A 25,053-nucleotide genomic window follows, 5' to 3' on the forward strand; every position below is an offset into this window, starting at 1 on the left:
ATGCTCTCTTAACATAAATTTTGGAACAAGCAGCACATAGCTAACAATTGGCTACAAAATGAAGTAGAGCAAAGAATGTAATGTTTCCTGTATGCTGGAACTCCTAAAGAGATCGTAAAATTGTCCAAAGAAAGGTGTCAAGATCAAAATGGCAGCAGCCAGCAGTGGCTCACGGTCTCCAAGCCAGGGCTGAGGACTGACAGTAGTTATTGGCTGCAAGTGTTTGTACCAACCAGAGAGCTAGAAACTACCTTGCTTCCTTGCTCAGTCTTCCTTGCCTTAACCAGGAAGTATAAATACAAAATACAGCATTGCAGTTGGTTCTTGTTCCCTGCCTTGGAGAGCCAGAGTTGATCAGGACTGAGAGCAAGAAAGAAGAAAGCAGAAGAAAGGAGAGAGGAGGTGCGCAAAGTCAGGTGGTCTGGAGAGTTGCAGAGTCTGAGAAACAGTGATTTAGAGTCACATGTGTTACTGAAGAACAGTGCTCATGGCATGAAATCATTATCAGTGAATCAATAATTCATTTTTTCCCGGTTGGCAGACTTGTAGTGTGGTGTAAGGAGAAATAGCGTAGATCTCTTTATGTCACAATAAGCATAGCTGACCTCTGAGTTTTCTTAACATAAGCTTAGGAAATCAAACTATAACCCATTTGTTATGCATATAAACATTGCAAGACCAGCAAATACCAAGCAGATAATGCATTCTGCTTGATCATTTTTTAAAGATTTTCTTGGAAACTCTGGCTTTGTTTTGTTTATAATCAATGCACTGATACTAAAATTGCAATCAATAAGATGAATTGTGGAGAAATAAGCAAGGTTCTGAGAGGTAACTTGTTCTCAGATGCAAGACTTCATTTAATGTCCCTCATTTATCACAGAAATTTGCTAGTATAAAGGCAATAAAAATTTCCTACCTATTTTGCTCTCAAGGGGGTTTTCTTTTTATATAGGAAAAAATTTATTTCTCCTTAGTCTCAAATAACTAGAGCGGTGGCTCCTTTCACCAGTACTGTTTACTAAGTCACATTTTTCTTTTAATTTCTAATATTTTCATTTCTGTAGAAAGTCAATCTATGACTAATGATAAAAAACCCTTTTCCCGAATTCTTGCAAGCTTTTAAACAAGTAGAAATGTTTCAAATTCATCCTTGCTGTACTCTGTCATCAAACATTAGTTTGGTCTTATTTTAGGTTTGTGGTTTTCATGACAAGGTAAATGCTCAGTAGCATCAAATTCAACAGATGCAAAACCCCCATATGCCACATGAAATTATAGCATCCCACAGTCACATAGAAAAGTGTATACGTATGCGATACCTTTCTTTGAAAACTTTTGTGATCTCTGACAGTTGCAATAAACCGCATCGAGAAATTCTCTAAATATTCTCTGCCTTATGTAATCAGTCCTTGCAGTGCCAATATTTTAAAACAACCCAGTTTAAGCCTCGAAAACTTGCTTACTCCCATTGAAAGTGACCCAAATCAACTGTGTTCTTCAGTAGGTGACTGAATCCAAAAGTATTTCAGATTTTTAAACAAAATCTGATATTTTTATATTTCTGTTCAAGGTGGAATTGGAAAACCCTCACCATTTTATTAGCAGTGAGTATGACTGAAAAAAACTTTTGTATAACTAAATTTCAGTAGACCGCTGCTTCCATATTAATTTTTTTTTCAGTTTAAATCTTGCATGAAAGCAATCTTAATTTAGGATTTGACTGACTTCTTTCTATCATAGTAGATAATCTCTGCTTCCTTTTAACACAGGGAGACTCTGGTGGACCTCTGGCCTGTGAGAAAAATGAAATCTCTTACCTCTATGGAGTTATCAGCTGGGGAGATGGCTGTGGCAGAGTCAACAAACCTGGAGTATATACAAGAGTGACGAACTATGTAAACTGGATTAATGAAAAAATAGCCCCCAGAAAAAACAGCTGAACAGTTAAATATGCTAACATTCAATGCAGGGTTAAGAAGTCTTTTGGTTTCATTAAAGTGGCATAATTCTTTTATTATAAGCTAGTATAAAAACTGTCACAGTAATTCTTAGCAATTCCAAACCAGGCCAACAAAAGTAGGCCTGCTCCATCTGATGTCAGCATCCTTGATCTAGAATTTTAGGGCTCTGGATTGCTCAGTATATGAGACTGTGTTTATTTAACTTAATAAAACAAACATGTCGAGACAGTGCACCAAAATCTACAACTGTTTGTAGATTGGATCACATAAAAAGTGATTTGAATGTGTTTGTGTAGTTTCTGGTGGAGCTGTCTTTCCCTAAACCAATCTATAATAACATAGTCTTTGTATTCTCAGATGAGATAAAAAAAGAAATGGCAGGAGCACCAAAGGTTACATTCCCTTCCTCCCAGAAGTGATCTCTTGAGGTTGAGGCCAAAGGACAACAATAGAGCAACACAGGTGAAAGTGTTCCTCAGCCAGCTGCAACAAACCAGTTCTGGGGGAAAAAAGAAGGTTTAGGTTTTGATTCAACCAACTATGTAAGCATATTTTTATGTTCCACTGACATAAATCCAGGACCTCTGATGAATCTTGTGTGCAATTTTCCAGCAAGGTTAATGCAACACCTCCTGGGAGCACAAAGTTTCTTGTTGAGAAATGGAAGTCGGAGCACCTGATTTCAGGCTGATAGAGTTCGGACCTGTTGTAGACTGTGAGCTGCTCCTCAGCCTGGAGACAGGAGTGGAAATACTTCACCTTGGTGATTAATGCCTAAATGTTTCTGAAATTTGACAGTGTTTCGGAGATGTCTTAGATTTCATACTAACAAGTTGTCCAACTGTTTATATAATTCAGAAAGGAGGTTTCTCTTCACAGGTTTCTAAACTGAATGGCTGGGGGAGCAGCTTGACATTTTTCTTGGGGATTTGGTGATAACATAAACGACAGGCTTTGCTGTCATGGTCTATGGAATTGTTATGGGAACAATCAAAGAAATTATTACTATATATAGCTGTTTAGAGGCTGTGGACTCAGCTATGTGAGCAAAAAAGGCTGAAAATTATTCAACAAAAAATATAGTCTGGTAAAGAAGAATAGAAAATTATGAATTTCTTTTTTAGTACATGGAACTTTTAGCCAAGTCAGATGTGTACATTTGAAAGTGTTGATGCGAAATATATTTCTTCTCTGAAGGTTTTTGAATTCTCTTCAGTGTTTCAAGCAAAGCTATACATTGAGATAGAGAATTTTAAAGAGGTGCCTGGATACTCAGTCTGTGTTTTGTTTTATAGTACTGGCAGTCTTTTCACAGGTTTCTTTGTTGTGGTGAATTATTTTGACAGTTAAAAGGAACTTTGTAAGGAAAAATAACCAAAACCTGAATTTGTGTCAGTAAAACTAGATAACAATGCTAATCTAGATAAATTATGTAAAATGTTTAATAAAAGTATTTACCCTCTGTTTCTTGGACTTAGTTTGTTATGTATGAAATTAAAATCTTTGCTTCCCTCTGTAGATTGTTCAATATGTTGAGAGCTGGCAGAAAAACAAAATAACACTTCTCTCCTGGAGGGCATCTGAAAAGCTCTGCATAAGGATTGGTTTCATCTGGTGGTGCTCCCAGTTTTATGCAAGTGTCGCACAAAATTTCCAGTAGAGAGATGTAAGGGTTTAGATATGATTTTCAGCTAGAAATGCTGTGAATATTAAGATCAAAGTCTTCAGTTTGCTTTTTCTGAAGGACTAAACACTAGCTTGGAAAACTGATCAATCTCTGGGGTCTTGATTCCAAAACAAGCTGAAGGCTCTTCTCTTGCTTTGCCTTCCTGGCCTTTTGCAGTTAAGTCTGGCTTAATAACTCCACAAATTGAATGTAACTGTGTAACAAGACTAACTACCTGCTGCTGAAAGACAAGCGGTAAATCAGCATGAACTATTTACTCTTCATTGGAAGAGATTCATTTGGAACAGGTTTCCACACAGAGCTTATGCCTTTCAGAATGTCCATATACGTTCTGTGACTTCAGTTTCACTTTGAAGTTAATATCCATCTACGCTGTGCATGTTTTTAATCTGGTAGGTTTGTGTTATATCTATTCTCTCTTAGTCTTCTCTTGCTGTAAAGAAGGTGGCTGTTACAATGGTGCTTCTGACAATTTGTGTAGTGCTTTTTAGCTGTTCTCATTTCAAAGTCTGTGCTGCCCATATGAGTATATAGCAACAATATACAATCAATAGAACATTATTTTAAAATATATTCAGTGTTCACAGAGAAAAAGTCTATTTTCTTTCCTCAAAGGTAGAAATGACAAATCTTCCGTCAACACTGTCATACTTTGAATGCATTGAAATCAATTTGTGGCTTTCAAAGCAGACTGCTTGTCCACTGTTACTGCATTAATTGAGTGGAACTAAATTTCACCAGCTGAGCATCTGATGTACGGTGACTAGAACGGCACTAAATCCACAAACCCAGACTAGGACTGGCAAGGAAACATCCCGGTTGAATGAAATGTCCTTGCCTGACCTCTCACACTCCTGACATTGGTCACATTCCTATGGAGTGCTGCAGCACCTTCTGACTTTCTGTGGAGTGTTAACCCCTGGAAACTTGTCCTCTGTATTCTTCTCCTCCCTTTAAGTGCGTATTGCTTTGGTTAAAATGAAACTCCAACTTAAATTTACTAGTGAAATTTTATCTGATTTTTTTTTCTATTGAAAGTGAATTAGAATGCAAAGCCAGTTGAACAAACACGTCCCTAATTCATTATGAAACACCCTTAATGATGGTTTTATTAAATTATATGTTATTTTGTGCAAACTGACCAATTCAAAGGGAAGAAATAAATGCAAACATAAAAAAAGAAACCCTTTTATTGTGCTATTGAAAGAAAAATGTGCCGTGGTGCTGCTTAAAAAAAGCTGAAGAAATAATTACCATCAAATAAGATGCATTAGGAGTATTTTTGGAATAATGGACTCTAATTAGTCCATTGCTTGTTGGAATAAATCTGAGGGCACCATTAACATGTCTTATTCTATTAATTGTAGCTGCTCCGTGTTTGGTGTAAGAGGGCTGACAGTTGCAGAGGAAAAAAAAAGGCATTTTTATCTGGGATAGTTCGCTGCCAAGGGGGGAATTACAGTGTTTGAAAGGGAAACTTGAGGAAGCCGCAGGCGCTGGAAGGTTTCTGCCCACCGGCGCCAGGCCCCGCTCCGCGGAGCTGGAGGGCGAGAGGAATCCGCTCCGGGCTTTCCCGCCCCCCCCCCCCCCCCCCCCCCCCCCCCCGCGGGGCTGCGCTGGGGGTCGGCGGCAAAACCCGGAGCTGGATCGGGGACGCCGGGCTGGTGCTGCAGCTCGAGACCCCCCTGGAGAGGCAGTACTAATAATTAGAAGAAACAAACAATTCCCAACACCACAATAAAATACATAAATAAAGAACCCCGGGAGGGCTTCCCGGGACCCCTTTCCCCTGCATCTTTCCCGGGACCCTTTTTGCCTGCAATCCCCATCCCCTTTTCTCTACAGTTTTCCCAGGACCCCCTTTCCCCGCACACTTGGCGGGACGCCTTTTCCCTGCATCTCTCCCAGGACCCCCTTTTCCCCGCATCGTGTGTCCGTCGTTCCCCCCCCCTCCCCCTCCTTTTTCCTGCATCTCCCCCGGGACCCTCTTTTTCCCTGCATTCCCCCCAGGACCTCCTTTTCCCTGCAGCTTTCCCAGAACCCCCTTTCCCTGCACCTCCCTCGGGACCCCCTTTCCCTGCACCTCCCTCGGGACCTCCTTTTCCCTCCATCTCCCCCGGGGACCCTTTTTTCCCTACATCTTCCTCCCCCCCCGGGCCCCCCTTTTCCCTGCAGCTTTCCCAGGATCCCATTTTCCCTGCAACTCCCCCGGGAACCCTCTTTTCCCCCCTAACTTCACGAGAACCCCCCCAGACCCCCTTTTTCCCTGCACCTCCCCCGGGACCCCCTTTCCCTGCCCGGCCGGACGGGGGCGCCGCTCGGCGCTGGCCGCTCGCCCGCGTCTCTCCCTGTGCCTTTGCGGGGACCTAATAAAGCTATTTTGAAAGTGACCCCTCGGGCAGAGCGCGGGGAGGGAGCAGCGAGCCGGGCGCAGCTGTCCGGAATCATGACTGAAGATGACGGATTCCGTGGTGGTGGAGGGTCACGTCAAGTTGAGAGATGGAAAAAAGGTTCCCCGCACCCCGGCTCCCCCTCGGCCAGGCCGGGGGGTCCCTGACCTCTTCTCAGGAGGGGAGAGAGTCCTCTTTTCCCTCCTCCAGCCCTGGCTAACCCTCTCCTTTTGCCTCTCCTTGCAGTGGAAGAGCAGGTGGCTGGTGCTGCGCAAGCCCTCCCCGGTGGCAGGTAAGACAGGGGCTGGGGGGACCTGGCGTGGGACAGGGGGCCCTGGCGTGGGGGCAGGAGCCTGGGGACACGCCGTGTGTGACCCCGCGGGGGGCTCTCCTCCAGCGTCCCTGCTTTCTCCTCTTTGCTCTTTCCATTATTTTTAGAATCAGAGAATCGCTAGGTTGGAAAAGACCTTGAAGATCCTGAGTCCAACCGTACCTGTCCCACTGTTAAATCAGAATCAGAGGATCAGAGAATAGTTTGGGTTGGAAGAGACCTTAAAGATCATCCAGTTCCAATCCCCCTGCGATCGGCAGGGACACGTCCCCCTAGATCAGGGGGTATGCCCACCATACCCCAAGCATTTCCTCTAGGGAGGTCTTCTAAACCCCTCCAGGGCCGGTGACTCAACCACCTCCCTGGGCAGCCTCTGCCCGTGCCTGGTGACACTTTCCGTGATGAAATTTTTCCTAATGTTTAATATAGAATCATATTTTTCTATATTATATAAAATCAAATTTTAATCAGAGGAGGGGGGAATAAATTATTTGGCAATAGACCGGTGGCCCAAAATAGGGCTCGGGCCTCAGCCGGTGCCCGGGTGTCTGGTTTATCCAGTGGGACCTGGGCTGCTTCTCCCCAGGCGCCAGTGCTTTACAGAGCACGATCCCAGGTGCTGACTAAAACCATTGGGAAAGGTGACTTTCCAAGGCAGAGCTGTTTTGTTTTGATTCCCTTTTAAAATGCCATTTCTTTCTTTTTTTTTTTTAATTTGACAATTATTATTATTTCTTCAGGGTGATTGGTGGCTTTTTTTTTTAAAAAACCCTGTCATTGTAAGCTTGGTAGTTATTTTTGATCAGTGTTTTGACATAAAGTATCACTTCAATTTAAAAATAAAATGACATTTTGAATTAAAAAAATCATTTCCATGCTTCTGAAGGGGAAATTGAAAATGCTATTCAGAGTTGATGGTTTACTGCTGGAGAGGGAAAAGTAGGTTTTAGGTTTCCCCATCATTTCCTAACAGGGAAAACGTTTGGGCCCAATAATCTGTCCTCCAGGATAAAATGTTAAACGTTAAATGTTGACCGCACTTAGGAAATGTGAGTCTGCATGGTTCAGGATGGATCACCGCATCTGTTCTAGGTCATTGCTGGTAGACCAAAGGTTTCTCAATAATTGAAGCTTTTCAGACCGAGCTGTTAGTTATTTGAGTTGTTACAGTTATGTGTTAGTGTCCTAAATGCTTGTATCTGGTTCGAATCTGTTGAACTTCTCTGGGCATCTGTTGAAACTAGAGCTAGCATCTAGCCCTGTGAATATGGGCCTGGTTTTCTAACATTAGTAAGTCAAGTTTGCAGGGGAAAATGAAGGAGCTTGCTTTGAAAATATATTTACTGATAATGTGGCTTATTCCTCAAAAAAATACTGGGTTTATTCTGCCAAAATTTGCCAAGTTTACCAGAACATCCTCCCCTAAGTGATTTGCTTTTCTTGTTCTGTAAACCATAGCTGTTCTTTCTTCAGACACACAACTGTATTGTGGAATGCTTAAATTTCATAGCTGCAGCTGTTTCCACTAACAGGTGCAGCAAAACAATGGGGAGTCCATGCAAAGCTCTGCTTCAGTCAGCAGTTTTTTCACCTCTTTGGAGATTTGCCAGTCGTTTGCCCATCCAAGCACCACAGGGCACCTCACCAGGGCTCGTAGCACTGCACCCCAACATTCATAAAATGGGGTACAAGGGGCTTTCTCCTTTGTGTTTTGTCAGCCAGCTTAAGCTGGGGTTGTTGCAGCTTCAATATTGACCATTAATTTAATTTACAAGTGCTAAGTGATAGGAAGTGAACTTGGGGGAAGAGGAGTACTCTTGTTATAAATGCAAAGGTGGGAGAGGTCTTTCAAATGCCTTTCGGGTTTTCTCGCGAAATGTGCTTTTCCCATGGAGTCATGGCACTTGAATTACTTTCCTCTGTTGCAGTTACTGTGTAATAAACACCTTTGGGAAGGGGTTAAAAAGAAATGGTGACACAAGCAAATACTTAAAAGGATAACAAAAAAAAAGGTGTGGCACATAATGATTATTTAACAACTGCTACTGTGAAACATTTAACTAGGAAATCTGAGCTGACACTAGCAATCTGGCAGTGCAGTCTGCTCGCCATTTAGTAGCTGAGTAATCTGTGAACTACTGAAAGAATTTCATTTGTGGTTCAGTATGTTCTAATGGAAATACAGATGACAATAGCCTCTAGGTCTTTGGTGTTTGTGCTGTGAACAGCTATCACAGAGTAACGCCTGATGTTCAGAATTGATAAGCCAGTTCCTTGCAGACTCCAGAGAGTATCTGGAAAACTACTGGATTTTGGGAAAGTAAAATAGGGAGGAGCTTTTACTTGACCCCTTATTTTTGAGCCTGCGGATTACTCTTGAAACGTGCTTGCAGTGTTTGCTCAAAGAAGGATTGCAAAATACTTGGGGGTGGGAGAGGGAAGCTGATCAGGCTGACCCTGCAGTTGTCTAAAGCACCTTTATATTTAAGCAGACTACTGAGAAATGTGTTGTGTTCTATGTTCTGCCTCATCATCTCTGACAGTTTTGCTTCTTTTAGACTGTTTGCTCATGCTGGTGTACAAGGATAAATCTGAACGAGCAAAAGGGCATAAGGAGAGGAGCAGCATGACCTTAGAAGACATCTGTGGCTTGGATCCTGGGCTCTCCTATGAGGGCTTGAATCACACGCTTGCAATCATCTGTCTCTCTCAAGTTGTGATGCTGGGATTTGAGAACAAGGAAACAATGTATGCATGGGATGTGAGAATCCGCCACAGTTTGGGGGAAGGTAAACTTTGTCTTCTTGCACTTTGCTTTTTTACCCCTGGGGGAAAAAAAAAAAAAAGAAAGAAAAGCATAGCTAAAATGCAAATAAAATGCAGTTAAGGAGAAGACTGTCACTTATTTGAGAGTGAAGAGGTTGGTCTTCCACTTACGTCTTCAAGTAGGTATCCCTTATGATAGGTTTTGATTGTATCACTGCCCAATACTGATTGATAACTATGAGAGCTCTTAACTTAGTTTTGATTTTTTGGCACTGCAAATGTGTAGCTTTGAAGCAAAGTGATCAGACTCCTACACCTGATCCTACAATTTGCTTGGGGATTTTGGCAACAGCATTCAGAGGGAGCCTGAGTTAAAAGAAGCAGAGTCCTGAGTTGAACTTAGCTAGTTTAGTCCCAGTTTTTGTAGCTGCCTACTTGACGTTGCATTGGTGATGCTTATTGCTGCTAGTGTTCCCTTTCAGGAAGAGACATCTTGCAATAAGGAATGTCATCAGCCATATTCTTTCCAGCTAACTTCACTCTTATGCATCCTTTTGTTTTATTTGCTTGGTTACCAGCTCTAAAATATGCAATGGTGAACAAGGAGTATTGGTAATCCATAGTATCTGTCTTATGTTTGTTTAGTCATAATTAAGGAAAGAGGGTAGGTGTGTGGGAGACACATTAGTCATCCTAATAATTTGTTATGAATGCTTTGCCATCTGTTGCATTTGTGGACTCCTTCCTTTTCAGAATATACACGGAAAGATGGCCTGGGAATTTTACAGTAATAGAATGTAGTACTATCAGAAGAGATACATCAGAGGATTATCAGAGATGTATGGATGTATCCCTTGGAGCTACCAAATATGAAGCTTTGCATAAAGGGAAAGGTTAGAGGGGGGTTTTGAGCAATATAGGCATGAGTAGCTGGAGTAGTTGGTAGACGTAGTAGCTGTATTGTGTTCTGGTTCTATTCCTTTACTAGATTTGGGATCTATGTGTAGCATTGACTTGTCCTACAGCCTGAAGGAGAGTTTGAATTTGACAGGGTAGGTCTGGTTTTCATGATCTTGCACTGATGCAGTGCTGGGATGAAGAGGGTGTTTAATCTTGGTCTGTATGCGAAGGTTATGGTTGTGATAGGATGTGTGATGCAGAAGCAGAGAAGAGCTTTTTTAAAGGAAAGCTGTGAGTGAGATAAGAATAGAGCCTATCGGAAGACAATATATCTGTCCGTGCAGTAAAGGTGGAGAGGATTTCTGTGGAGGTGAAGAAATGAAGAAAAAAAACTCGTATAATTGGTTGAAATTGGCAATAGTTTGTAGAACACTGATTGCAGAAAAGCTTTAGGGAAGAAGGATAGACTGGAGTGCAGAAAAATTTTTCAGGATTTTATCTTTCGGTGCAGGTTCAGTTAGGAGAAAGAACTCAAGGTGAACGTAGTTTAAGTAGACAGAATAAAGTGGAGACTTAGATGAAGAGAGGATGGAGACTAGAGTTTTTTCTTAGAGCATAGTAAGGGTGCCTTTGAAGCAGGATGCCTAGATGATAAAAATAGGCTATGGACAGATGACCTCAGAGTCTGGGAAGCAAAAAAAAAAAAGTGAAAGGAGTTGATGCTGTTCTTGAATGAAGACCACAGAATGGAAGTGCTTGCGCTGGTGTTCTCAGTGACTTCTCTTCGTTTTTAGCAGGTGATGTGGATGTGACTCCTGGAACAAAAGAGCTGGGGTAAAAGAAAACAGTGGGTTTGAATGAGTTGAGGTATAGGTCAGGTGTGAGAAGAGTGCTTGAGCCCATTACTCATACTGAGGAAGTGGATAGCTGTGAAGCCAAAAATATTAGCTAAAGGAAACGATGAACTTAAACAATACCTTTTTTTCATGGGTATATTCAGCCCTGTATGTTATTTATTTTATTTTATTTTTTTTTTAGACTAGTAGAAGTAGAGGGCTGGGGAGAATTTTGAAAATAATTCCAGTCGACCAAGAATGCAGCATATGGCAAAAGCTTTATGTCCAGATCTGGGTTTCCTATTTTGGCTTTATTCAGATTTGGATATGATGCTTTCTTAAATTGTGGTCTAGAATCCGAGTTGCAGCATTTTGATTTTGGCAGCTGTTGTAACTCGCAACTGATTCTGTGAAGTGTGTGCTTCGTTCCTCATTTATGAGACAAAAAGAACTCTGATGCTTCTGCTCCCATCCCACGTTTTAATTGCCAGTAAAGAACTGGGCAGAGGGATCCAAATGACGTTAAAGATTCCTTTCTGAGTGTTTTTCATCAAGATGGTTTCTGTATCTTTCTCATAATTTGTGTTTAAGTAGGTTGTGTAACAACTGCATGCCCAAAAGGGGACATCATGTGACTATTGATTTGCTCCCTAGCAGTACTACTGGCAAGGCTGTAAGCAGAGCTGTGGTTAGTTAGATCTATCTCTGTCTCCTTGCACATTTCACTTGAATGACTTTGTGGCTAATTCTGCTGAAGCCTTAGGGAACTTACCCAATGCACATCATAGATGAGGAGTTGACTTACAGCTAAGATGGTAACTAAGAATATAGCAAGTATTTAGATGAGAAGCAGGACTGGGACCTAGCTGCAATTCATGATGCTTGAAGAAGCATAGGGAAGAGTGGCTGTAAGAAGTAGGGCTACCTGGAAATTACACTGTAGATTTCTTAGGCAGGCAGCTGTTTGTGTGATCTTTGATGGATAACCAAAAGCTAAATCTGTTTGCTTCTTGATAAATGCTCCACTGAAACCTTCGGACTGGAAATGTAACAGTCCTGATGCTTCTCTCTGCCACAATGGATTTTTTTTTTTTTCATTTTTTTTGTCTAATCATAAGATGAAAGAAACTAGAGGAGCAGTGGAGGTCAAAACAGGTGTTTCAGAATTAGGTGCTTGCTCACTTAAATTGCTTCCTTTGAAACACTGAGATTTGAGCCCTTGAAGTGCTCCCAATAGCTTATTATGCAGAATGCAACAGCTCTGGGGGAGGAGACGGGAGACCAGCCTAGAACAGCTGCTACTTTAGGCAAGGACCTTTGCAGTATAGGCGATACTGCAGCTCGGATTTGAACTTGAATTTTGTAAACTTGAATGAGGCAGGTGTTTTCTTTTTTGCCCCACTCTTTGGTAGTTTAGGCTGTGAAATATGAAGAATTAACTGACATCCAAGAATGTTTGTTACCTATGAATTACTTAATTTCCTAGTAATTTTAAGTGTCTGCTCATCTAGAATCACCAATTAACAAAAGAGTCACAAAAGTGGAAGAATGTTATTTTCCCCACTTCATTGCTAGGGAAGGAGTAAAGTGGTTTATTAAAGGTCACAAATAAGTCAGTGACAGAGCTCTCGTTGAGATTTGCCTGCTTCTTTGAGCCTTGTCTTTTGGGCTCCTTGGGCATGGTGTTATGTGTATGTGTGCATACACGAAGGAAAGGACAGGCGTATAGCAAGGATGGAAGAAGTAACTGAAGTGTGGGCTGGAGAATTGACTTATTTGAGACAGGGAGTAGCCTGGAAGATATAGGATAAATTAATGTAGCGTTACAACTTAATCATTTGTAGCATTAAGACGAGATGTGTTTTTTTCGCGATACTAAACAGGCATAATAGTGGGTAATGAGTTTATAGCTACTCACACAGGGCTTTCTGGGCTCAGAATCTTTACGCTAGAGCCTTGTGGTGTGTCCACATATCACAGCTGAACAGAATGATTTATATAAAATAAGTCAAGGATACCTCGCTTCCTTTTTCTGTAGTAATGTTTTCTTTCTTCCTTATCTGATAGTTCATAGATTTCAAGTTTTTGTAGCACCTGGTACTAAACTAGAGAGTGGGCCTGCTATCCTGCATTTCTGCAATGACATTCTCGTCCTTGCAAAAGACCTTCCTCCTAGTGTCATGGGGCAATGGAAGCTCTCAGATCTGCGTCGGTATGGAGCGGTCCCAAATGGATTCATCTTTGAAGGGGGAACCAGGTGTGGCTTCTGTAAGTACAAATGGAACCTGTTTTCTAGAAGTTGTTTGATACCTTTCGTAGAAATGTAAATGCTAGTCTTGTTCAAAATGGAATTTGCAGAACCAGCTGTGCTGCTTTGTCATGCAAGCAGCTTCATATCAGAGGGTCTATGCTACTGACTAGATTTCTACAGTGTTCAGTAAAAATGTGACTATGTGGAGTCCTGACTAACATTGCCCTGTTGCTCTCCAGAAGATGTTTAGTCAACTGCTCTGGACACAGAGCAAAAATAAGGTAATAAAATTTTATAGCTTGTATCATGCAAGAGGTAAGGCAAAATGGTCTAATGTTCAGATTATAAAATTATGATTAATTATTTTATTGTTTGCAAAGGGAAAGTGATACTGAGCCTTGAGGTTACAGGTGGTATCAAGGCTCTCATTGTGTAAATGCTGATATGTAAATCTCACAGAGGACTTCTAGTTCCTAAAAGTTAGGATTTTCTGCTTGTTCCCTTCCCTCTTAGTAGCTTTGTCATTTTATGGGACCATGAGACTCGTGGGGTCAAAACGAAAGCATGCAAGCAAGCAAGTGAAGGTAGTTTCTGTAGCCTGGCAGCTAAGACACTCCTTTAGATGGGGAAAAATCTCTTGTTCCAATGTCCAGTTTAGAACTCCTCACATTCTCACTTCAGCTATTATAAAATGGAAAGCTCCTATGTAAGAGCTGAAAAGATCATTCAGCTGGTATAGTATCTTACACATCATTAGAAAAATAAGGTTTTAACTTCAAAAGCAGAGTTTGAAGCCGTGCTGAATTGGTGATCTGTGAGTGCAAGTGAGTGCGCAGATTGCCAGTTTAGCTGTGAAGTTGTTTGACTTGCTTGCTGAAATATGTGAAAATAATCTTCAATTACCAAATTGAAAAAATAGAAGTTTTCAGAGCTCATCCAAATCCAAAGATATTCTTCTTCGGGACTTCTGGTGAAATCTAGGGAGGAAGGGGAAAGAAAATAATGATGGATTCCAGGGTTTATGTTCCCTTTTAAAACAAATAAACAAATAAATGAATTGTTTGTTTTTTTTTCTTTCACGCTTTTTCTAGAACTGTTCAGCACTGACTAATAAAGCATTTGCAACACACATAAAGAGTATATCCAAGATATACTGCAGTTTTGAGAGGGACATTGTGGTAAGGTATAAAGAATGGATACTTAGGACTCCTTTTTAATATATTTGTTTTTTATGATAATGTTGATGATTGGATATGACTTCAGTTCTGGCTTTCATTCTTGAAAGCAAAAAAGTAAAGGATATTTGCAGATCAAAATGAAATGTCCTGGCTTATTTATCACCCATTCTGTGTGGAAGCATCTTTCTTTAGTGGCTGCCTGAACCAAAGAATTTAGAAAATGCCTGGTTCTCTTCTAGACCTGAGCATTTTGCCTGTTTATTTGTGCTGATTATCTTCATAGAATCCCAGAATCATTACCTTGGAAAAGAGGTTTAAGATCATTGAGTCCAACTGCTAACCTAACACTGCCAAATCCACCACTATATTGTGTTCACTGATTCTGAGCTTAAATGATTAGTTCCCAAACTTAAATCTGAGTTGTATAAGACAGCTCAGAAATAACAGGGTATATAAATAACCCTTCATTTATGTCCTTTAGTTAAATTGTGACATTTCTTCTGTCACTTGTTCTAGATTTGATGCAATTTCTGTGCTCCAAGAATTTAAACTGATTTGAGATTATTGAGTTTTCTGAAGGTTGCATATCTTCACATTGCACAAAACCCGAAATTGTTCAGTCCATCAGCCAGGGTGCCAGTTGTATAAGAAACATGTAGCATGAAATGTGGATGGATGATAAAGTGTGAAAGTGGTGAAAGTGTAGGTGCTGGAGCTTGTAGCACCCAAGTTTCTTATGTTATGCTTTTTGTTGTTGTTGTTGTTTTCCTTTCCCTTAAGCTTACACAGATTTCTGGTGCAAAATGATACAGGTGTCAAGAGCAACAAATATGATCTCCTAGATTTCAAGGGCAGCTTTTCTGATTCCAGGAAGATATTATGCATTTCTTGATACACCATTAATTAAAATGGTCTTTCAATTTGTGGTGAGGTGTACAGAAATAATCTGACGCTAATTTGAACACTGGTGTTGTCATGACTTTGTAATACTTCAAAAAGAATCAAAGTGTGAATTAGGCTTAAAATGTGGTCTTGAGTTTCGAAGATACTTTTATATCTATGATCTCATAAATATTTTTAAAATTTCCAACCTAAATTTATTTGTTCTTTTACTCTAGATTATTGTTGTACCAACATTGTCCTTTAACATAATGTTCTCCTTCCCTCTCTCTCTCCCTGATGCTTACCTCGCTAAATATTTATAGAGCATTTGTTTATGCTCTCTGTCACTTTTGCTAAGTTAAACAAACTCAGCCGTTTATCTACAGGAGCTCATCTCTGGCTCTCCTTTGTACCTGTTTTGGTTTTGTTTTTTTTTTTTTGTTACAAGTGATTAGAATTACAGACAAGTATTTTCGAAAAGGTCCCACTACATTGTTGAGCATTATATTAATATTTTTTTTTTTCTTAAGAAATGTTGGTTTTATGTTGGCCTTGTAGCTGAGAACTTTCAGTTGCCATGGCCGGGGTGGGAGTGTTTTTGCTTCTTCCTTGCCCATGTGCATTCAAAGGAAAGGACATCATATTCATTTTGGTACAAAATAGCCTGCCACATGGAAGCTTCACATGTTGAATTCAAGCTTATCTTATTGAAGGAGCTGATGCTTTTAACTGAGCAGTTAGACACATCTGCAAGCATAGTGACATTAAAATATGTGTTTAATCTAACTATTTCATTAAATACTACCACTAGAAGAAAATACTTTTTGTAAATAGGACCTAAATGGAAATATAACTCTGATTATTCTTAACAGGAAAGTGTTGGTAAAAGGAAAGACCACCTTTCTTCAGGTATCTTAACTTTTACCTCGTTCCTCGGAAGTAACTGAGGAATAGGACAAGTAAGTGTTGAGGGAAAAAAACCCGATATGTTATTAAAGAAGTTGTTTTAATTCCTAAATGAAAGCATTCCCTGTTACTCTGTCATAGAAACAGCTTATAATACTCTACACACACTGTTATTAACATTACTTTCCTATAGGTTAAACCATATCTTTCCTTCTGTTCTTCCTGTGAAGCTCTGAATGCAGAGGATTAGTAAATTTTAACTAACCCATTAATGAAGTTTTAAATACCACTGTAATAAATACCTTATTAAAAGGAGCTGATGATCTTGTGGTTAGATTGCCTTTCCTCTCCATAAAAAAACCCATGAGCCCCCGAACAGAAGCAGAGCTTACTTTTTGATATTTCTGTGGTAGAACTGAGGTCTAAAAGCATCTAAATCTGTTTTCTTCCTTGCCCCCTCACAAAATTTTTCATAAGAAGTAAGTATTTACATTCATAAATGTAAAATACTTAATTATGTTTTTGAATTAGGTACTCAGTACAGGTTTTGTTTAACTCTGAAGGTTTTGGTGCACAATCCAGGTAGAGGGAAACCATCTGAGAATTCTAACATTAAATCTAGGTGCATTTTCAAGGTGGATAACACTGATTTATTCTTAAGTAGGAAAATGAGCATTTACATTTTGACCTTCTCTTGCTCTTAACACTACGATTGTACTGCTAGAGATAAGGAAATTCCTTCTCCTTCTGACAGCTGTCAGTAAGTTCATCTCTAGGGCAGAATTTGTCTACCCCCACCCTCTCTGTAGCTGAAGCTAAATCACACATACCATTTGCAAAAAAAAAGGGCATCTGAGCCTAGGAATCAATTGAGAGGTTTACTTAAATTAGCAGGCTGGATAATAAGAACCTCTCACTTTCCTAAGTTGCTAGCTCAATTAGTGTGCATTAATTAAAATGAGCAGTTTCCAGGAGAATCTTTTCTTTGAGGGGAGTGTGAAAAAATTCAAGTAGGGTAATAAAAGGTCATATTAATGCTGTGAGAATTCAGGCTCTGCAATGTTCCAGTACTTCAGGATTAACTCCAGAGCCTAGTTTGAAGCAGCCTCATGTTTTCTAACAGTGTCTCCTAGAAGAGAGGCACCTGTAGGACCCTTGGTGCCCTTTGAAAGAACAAATTATACTCTGCTGCTAGTTGCAGGACAGGCAGAAGTATTTCTGGGATCTTTTTAATGTTTTGATGAAATTAGGTGCTTCTTCCTTTCTTTGCTTCTAAGACTTGTGCAAGGAGCTCTTAAAAAAATCATTCTGAAGTAGTGGAAGTAGCTGCCAGCGTATCTGGAAGGGCCAAATGATAAGAGGAGAAGCCCTATAGCAAATGGGAATTTATTTGAAAACTGGAAGCAGTAGAGTTGGTTGAACATCTGGAATTTCTGAGTTACGTAGATTGCAACTTGTGTTTATGTGCAGATATTGTTCTGTTTCCTACATAGGCCTAATGCAGACTACAAATATTCTTATCTTGTTTATAATAGTCATGGCCATGTCCTAGTTGGCAACAATGGGAACACCTGTTGTCATTTTCACCAGTGAGAAGAGCAGCCTGAGCCAGGCAGCCTGAGATACCTTCCAAAGGGGTTTGCTCAAGGCCAGGATTGAGACATACTGGTTGGACAACATGATAATTGCCATCAGCTGAGCGGCCGTGGTTCCTACCTGTTCTGTAAGCAATGGAAATGAACCTCTAGCATTGTCTGGCACCTGTTAGGAGTAATAATTCATGGGAAGTGTCTGACCCTACCTGCTTTCACACACAGTACAGATGTTTAAGTAATTTTTTGTTATTGTGCATTTTTAGATTGTGTTTGCCCATGGGTTTACTTTTTTAATATGATGAATTAAAATCAAACATGAACAAGATTTAATAATAATCGGAAGCTTTATGAAATTGGCAATTTCTCCCCAATGTTTAGCAGTTTATGTGGTACTTTACTGTGAGCTGCTGCAGAGACTGGCTTAGTGTTTCAGTCTTGTGCAAGTGGTTGCAGGCTACTTTTCACTAAGTCTCTTCCCCATGGACAGAGTGAGTGAGTGAGCTCTTCAGTCTAATAAACAGCTGCGTAGTATTCAAGTGGTGTGTACCACATATTCCTTGGCTTCCAAATGCTTACGTACCAAATCTGTTCCGACACATGACTGAGATGTGTAATTCCTAGTAGTGGATTTCTCAGCTTTCTCAAGAAAGCGGAAAAGAAATGTAATTGCTGGCTTTTATATATGCTTTTAAAAAATAATTAGATAAGCCTTATCTACTCATTCATCTCTCCTTATATCTTTTGCAACGACCCCCAGACTTCTTCCTTCCTTTTCAATCTGCTTCTACCTAGCAAAACAAGAAAGAAAACATTTTCTGTGAGAGTTGATCAGTGATTACGGTGATAATGTGAATAATAGAATTTACAAAGAAATATTTTATGCAAGTATGTATGTTGGATTTGTATCTACGTGCACACATGCATATACTGTTAGTAGTAGTTATATAGAGGCTGCTACATTTGTTTTTTGAGCTTTCCAGATATCTGATAGTTCTTTGTGGAAATCATCCTTTAAGTTAAGCAGACAGCTCACAGGCACACATTTACTTTTTTGTTTCTGGTGAAGTTCAAGGCTTGTAGAGCCTCTCAGGACTTTAAGTAGGACTCTTGACAACAGTGTAAAAGAACAAAGTGGTCCAGATGTAGTCTTTATGTACAAAAATATTTGAGGAATCTTCTTTTCCTGAATGGTAATGTGAAGGTGTAGGATTGTCCTGAACTGTCATCCGCATAGTCCATCACCGTGCTTGAGATATGAATGTCCTCTGTTATGTTGTCTCTATATCCTGCTTGCTTATTTGTGTATGGGATAGGAAGGTTGTGTTCAGAGCCTAGCAAAGCCTTGTGCTATCCTGCTCCCTCAACAAAGGGAATCTTGTCTTCTCGAATCAGTGTGGTTCAAGGGGGAGGAGTCATAGTTTCCAAGATTAGGCAAACTGATTTCCCTATACTCTGTCTAATCCAGGAGGGGAGAAGGCAGCTCAAAGGAGGAGCTGAATTTCAAATAATTCCTGAATACATACTTCATACCCAGCTTTTTCTAATATTGTACTCTCTGAATCTTTGTTATCTCTTGGGGAGGGGAAATGGGATGTTATTGAGTCACCACCAGAAACTTTCATACCTGTCAGACTGTGTGATTAGTGTTGCAGGTACCTAGATAGTTTTTGATAAACATCCTGAAGCCAGGATGTTTATATGTGCCATAAGGAGTTGTGGGACAATCGTGTTTTTAAAAACAATGATAAAAAACAATATCACAGAAGTGCTGAGTTAAGTAGGCTTTCCTTTGGTTTATGTTTCATGAGCTAATGTGTGTTCATCTTTTCAGTTGCCTAAACACAGCTTAATGTTTAAATATTTTCTGTCCTGAATCTCAAGTAATATGTTTGAGAACTTGTAGCCTGGAAATGATTGGCAAGCCAGCCCTTAAATAAAAATTTAACTACCAGCAAGTGAATTCCAATTCCCATTGAATTTATAGCACTTCACCAAATGAAATACACTGTACCAAGAACAAGATTTCAGTTTCTTTGGCTGGAGAAGTTTTGATTGGTAAGAGCTGAAGAAGAACAAATATTTTGGAGTGAAAAATCAGGTTACAAAGATGCTGTTAACAATGTTATCTTGAATAGATCTAAGCAGAGTAGGCAGAGAGTTAGATGCGACATAACTTGAGAATGACAAAAGAGCATGGACCAGAATATGCTTTTCTAGAGTAGTCAGTTTACTGCTTGTTTGTGATTTCTAATTTACTAAAATAGTTAGTTTCGTTTATGGTCCATTTTTTATTATCCTCTTTGTTTGAATTCCATAGCCCTTTGTCAAACAGTCAAAAGATTATTCATTGCTTAAGTGAAATGTGAATATCCTATTGGATATGACAGGATATGTGTGGAAAGTGATGGGGATGCAGGTATTCTGGTCAAGACTAGCTCTGCTGCTTAAAGTAAACTTGACAAAAATATAAATGCCACTCAGAATTGGTGAGAAACATGCAGAAGTGAAACTTACACTCAGATTAGGTGCCCAAGTCCCTAGGAAAGTGATAAGCAAAACCCGAGTGCAAGTCTAAGATTTATTATTGTAGTTTTCTAGTGTGTATGGGTCTGGTGAACTAACAGACTTCTTCAAGGCCTATATAGTAATTTCATTTCCTTGTGTGTCTCATTACTGTTTGGTTTTGGGTTTTTTTTTCCCCCTGAAGTCACTGGTTATCCGGGGGGGGGGGGGGGGGGGGCATTTGCCTAGTGTTTTAAACCATCAAAAAGGTGAACTAGACTTTTTGTTTTTTTCTCCTGATGCGAGTAATATTTGGACTGGCAATTCTCAACTAAAACGTTCTGCAGAGCACTTCTAGTCTTGTGAGTTGTCCTTGTAGCCATATATCAACCAGCTCGGAACTTGTTTGTTTATTTAGTGATTCTCATTCTAATTTTGCTTGGGGCTATTCTTAATGAATGGAAAGCAAAATATCAGAATAGAGCAAAGGGTAAAGATCTGGTGACAACTTGTGGAATCGTGTTACATTCTGTTAAGAATAGACACATAGGACTTGGTCTAGGAAATTTTATATTGTAATCCAGCAATATAACCAAATCTTGACTCATTTGGATATAAAAAGCTGCTTTTAGTTAAAATTCGGTAAAAGTAGAATTAACTTGGTTCATTTTGATGAAGACACTATAAATATTCCTGACACCTGCGTAGCTAAGATTTGATCTATAAAATTTTAGGGGTAAATAAGAATAGAAGACCCAGACAGCTGTTGAGAGCATATCTTGTATTTTGTTATTGCTTTAATTGCCTGAATCTAAGAAAATTAGGATAAATTATTAGGTAGCTACTGAATTTATGTATATATTTGTGATATAGTATGTGTACTGACCTGATTTTTTTCTTCTTATTTCTTTTATCTGGAAAACATATTTTGTGATTTCTTTTCATGGCTTGAACTTAATGCTCTTTTGATAGCTATATTATAAACAGTTTCAGCTAAATCTATTTCTAATGTATCCAGGTGAAAAACACGTGTTTATGTTGTGTTTTCTTGCAGGGGCTGGTGTTTTTTTCCTTTCTTGTGCTGAAGGAGAGCAGATCAGCTTTCTGTTCGACTGTATCGTCCGTGGAATCTCCCCGACAAAAGGCCCTTTTGGTTTACGTCCAGTCCTACCAGGTTAATATAGGAAGTATAGAATAACTGAGTAAAGTAGGAACTTGCCATCTCTTGCACTTATTGCTGTGATTGTAAGAACGGCTTGCAGACACTAAAGGCGTAGAAACAGCAAAGAGATTTTCATTCTGAAATGGCACAATACAGATTTGTCAGTTGAATATACTCCGTTTTCCCCTGCTGCTCGGGCTCATTCATATTTCTGGTGATATTGCTAACTTTAGCCTTTTCTCATTTGACAGTACTAAAACATGGCAAGTTGAATTGAAAGAAACACTAACCTTTAGTTTCAAGCTTACGTGATTCAACTTGGGCCCATGTCTGAATAAGTATTTTGATATTTTAACAGAAGACTAACTCCTGGGGCATATTGAGTTCATCCAAAACACTTAGTTCTAAGTCTTGCCGATCTTAGGAAAATTTCTGAGGCCTCCGTATCACATTTCATTTTTGCAGCTTAAGCTTCTTTTGTGAAGTGCAAGGATTAAATTCCTTTTCCTATGTCATGTTAAATACTGCATGTGCTATACTGTTCAGAGAGGAAATTAGATGGCATCATAGTAAGCCCTGTTACCTTTTGACTTTAGCAGATGAAGAAATATAATATTAAGTTGGAATGGCTGTCAAACAAGGCAGGAGCATGGAAATTAGATTGCAGAAAAATATCTGTGAAGTGGCAGTGGGATACAATGGGAATAGGCTACAAGAATGGTGAAGGATGATGCAGGATTTATCAGAAATATCTAAGAGTTTCTGTTTAAGTATTAGGCAGTTAAAAGGTGTTTGATAGGGTTTTATTGCTATTGTAAGATTAAGATAATTGTGGGAAGGAAATATGATAGAAAATATAAGATCTGGATGCAAAACTTGTGAAAATAAATTATGCATAGTTAGAAGGTACAAGGCTCAGTTAATTTTTTTTCCCATAGTTTTAACACTGAAGTAAATAAAACAGTCTAATAGAATAGCAGGCAGTGAAACCTCACTCTTCTTATATGGTGATTTGTGTTTGTGTTCAACTAAGTGGAGTATTAAAAAAAAGCAGACAAGAATAAAACAAGAACAGAACCCAAACAGTGTTGATACTTAAAGCTTTGCACTTGAATGCCTATTTTTGTGCATATCTAAAACTGTATTACACATATACAACTTCTTAATCCTTCATTTAACAAAAATCTGTCTAGAAAAATGAAACCTGCAAGGAACTATTCTGTTGTCTCTTTTAAATTTTTTTTAAATTTCAATTTTAGATGGCATATTTTTTTGAAAAATCATTTTTTAGAAGCGTGTAGACATAAATCTGCTTTTGCAACTAGGTTATCAACTGTGGTGTTTATGGGTTGTTATACACAGCCATGTAACATGTTCCTTTTCTTCAAGAACTCTGTCCTCACTGAAGTGCATAAAGTGAATGTGGAATGTCCTGGGGATGATTTGGTGATATTTGTAAAGGAAGACCTCTTTTCTGAGGTCTTTTTCATTTGTCTTCTCTACCTGATGGACTTGATGCTAAAATGAGGTGAAGATGTACTCAGCCACTCAATTTCACCTTGGTTCCCTCAACAAGAGCAGAGTTCTGTAGGGAAGTGTGCTCATGTTCTTGCAGGCTCCTCTGCAGCCCCTTTTCAAGCTACTTTGACCTCTCTAACTCATTTTTCCCTCTGTTTTTATCCATTTCTCTTCCAGTTTGTTTTCATGCCCTGTATACACACCCCTTCGCAGTAGTTCTTTTTATGTTCCCCTTAATATATTATCCCATGCAGAAGCTTGCACAGACATGTCTGAGGCACATGCACACGTACAATACTAGTGATTAATCTGTAAACTAATTTTCTTTATCAAGTATGCTGTTACACAAAATGTAGTGTATTGCTTGAAAAGGTCAAGTCTCTACCAGATGCATCCTGTATCTGGCAAGAGTGTTGAAATTCACCCAACCTTTTGAAAAGGTTGGATCTTAAATAGATTATTCATCTACACACCTTAGGTAACAGGACCAAACATACCAGACTGAGGATTCTACCAAGAAACATCTAGTCGATGCTGTTCATATTTCTTGCAGTGCAGAATGCTACACAGCCTCAACTGTGCTTCATATATGCAATATTCTAATTCTGTGTAATTTAAGAGATTTTATAAGAAGCAGCCTTCTCTCCACAGTTTATTGCTTTGGTTTGAAGAGTGCTGGAAAATGACCAGTTTTCTTATTTTTACTTGCCATAGTGGTTCTTAAACAAATGTGAACATCCTAGTACCCCAAAGGAGTTTTTAAACTATGTGTGCAAGGGATGTTTGCTCTAGTACATTTTTCACAACTTCTTTTCAGGTTGTAGTTTTAAAAGATACACCGTACTTCCTTAAATCTTGATGTTCTTATAACAAAGAGATACGATTACTCTATGTATTTTATTATGCAGTCTATAAAATATGTAATTAAAATCTATATAGTGGAACTCATAGACTTGACTGACCATTGCAAGCTATCAATATCTGGTCTAAGCTCATAGCTGACCTGCTTTAAGCAGCAGGTTAGACAAACTCCTGAGATCCCTTCCAACCTCAATTATTCTGTGACCTTTTGGAAATGGGCATCAAATGAATATGAATATTCTCACGATTATGTATACATCCAAAATAGAATGGAAAAGGAAAAGAACATTAGCTGTTTTACAGTTTACTACTGTGTGGTACTTATTTTGGGAGTCCATTAATTCTACAAAATTGTACCAAAATACTCTTATCGGAAGCTCCATTAGCAAACTGGAGGGTTTGATTCATTAAAGGCCGCGCGATCAGGTCTCAAAATTAAAACATATGGTATTGAGTAGGACTGCAAAGGTAGCGTAGGTATCTGTAGACGGTTTTAGGCAGTGTAGGGTTTTAAATAAATGATTCATTTGAGTGACAAGAGGTCTTTGGATGGCTTATTTTCCCCAACTACTAGTTGGAAGATAATTGCTGCAATTGGCAAGTTGCAACTTTTTTTCTTGAGAAGATATTTAGAAAACAGACTGGAGAATTTTATGTTCTTGTCTTGACAGAGGTCTAGGTATTGACAGAGTAATGAATCACTGATTGCATGGTTTGTAATCTGTTTGCATGTGTATGATTTGAGAAATGTTTGTTTATCAGGTGTGTGTTGAATTCCTTCTTTTCACGAGCAAAATTCATCCTGAATGCCAAACGTGAATGTAGCAAAGTGCCGACAGCCAATCATTGATACCGTAGATCAGTTGGCAGCTCAGTACTCTCTAAATCTGGCTGAGGCTGCGGGATAGTCTAGTCCTGCAGGCTGGAAAGACCCTGATTGTAATGTTGATAGTCTTGATGCTCTCTTTTAATCTTGGAAGCTTTTTCAGGCTGCTTTGTGACTGACTGGAGAGTGTGCTGTGCTGCTTGCTGAGGATCTATCTGATGCTCTTTCTTTTTGTTGAAGCTTGATACACCTTTGGCCATTGCAAGACAGCTCTGTGGCTGCCTTCTGCAGTATCTGTACCAAGTGGATCCTCCTCAAACTTTTAGGACATCTTTTCATTCCTCCAGACATCTTACAAGGTGTAGAGATGTTAGCATGAAGGTGAGGGTCCAGGCCTGATTTGCAAATGTGCCTACAGTTACAAAGGAAGAAGGAAAGGAAAGATGTTCATCCTAACTTATCTAACTTTGTTTAATGAAGTAATTAACCAATGTTGCA

General features: G+C 39.4%; 2 protein-coding genes across 7 annotated transcripts in view; both read left to right on the plus strand.

Moving 5' to 3' along the window:
• Positions 1-3,428, plus strand: part of HGFAC (HGF activator) — a 43,771-nt gene extending 40,343 nt beyond the window's left edge. Inside the window, exon 14 of the mRNA XM_009564643.2 lies at positions 1,773-3,428. Within this exon, the coding sequence (XP_009562938.2) occupies positions 1,773-1,943 (171 nt within the window). The 3' untranslated portion in view covers positions 1,944-3,428. The remainder of the gene's footprint in view (positions 1-1,772) is intronic.
• A 2,563-nt stretch (positions 3,429-5,991) lies between these two features.
• The window catches only part of DOK7 (docking protein 7), a 72,981-nt gene continuing 53,919 nt past the window's right edge, over positions 5,992-25,053 (plus strand). For 2 of the 6 annotated variants that reach the window (XM_054065019.1, XM_054065020.1), the window contains exons 1-5: positions 5,992-6,161; positions 6,288-6,333; positions 8,916-9,161; positions 12,942-13,142; positions 21,243-21,362. In XM_054065019.1, the coding sequence (XP_053920994.1) occupies positions 6,108-6,161; positions 6,288-6,333; positions 8,916-9,161; positions 12,942-13,142; positions 21,243-21,362 (667 nt within the window). In that variant the 5' untranslated portion in view covers positions 5,992-6,107. The remainder of the gene's footprint in view (positions 6,162-6,287; positions 6,334-8,915; positions 9,162-12,941; positions 13,143-21,242; positions 21,363-25,053) is intronic. The other 4 variants (XM_054065021.1, XM_009564625.2, XM_054065023.1 and 1 more) reach the window with 2 other exon arrangements.

Source organism: Cuculus canorus, chromosome 4, assembly GCF_017976375.1.
Source record: "Cuculus canorus isolate bCucCan1 chromosome 4, bCucCan1.pri, whole genome shotgun sequence".
Lineage (NCBI taxonomy): Eukaryota > Metazoa > Chordata > Aves > Cuculiformes > Cuculidae > Cuculus > Cuculus canorus.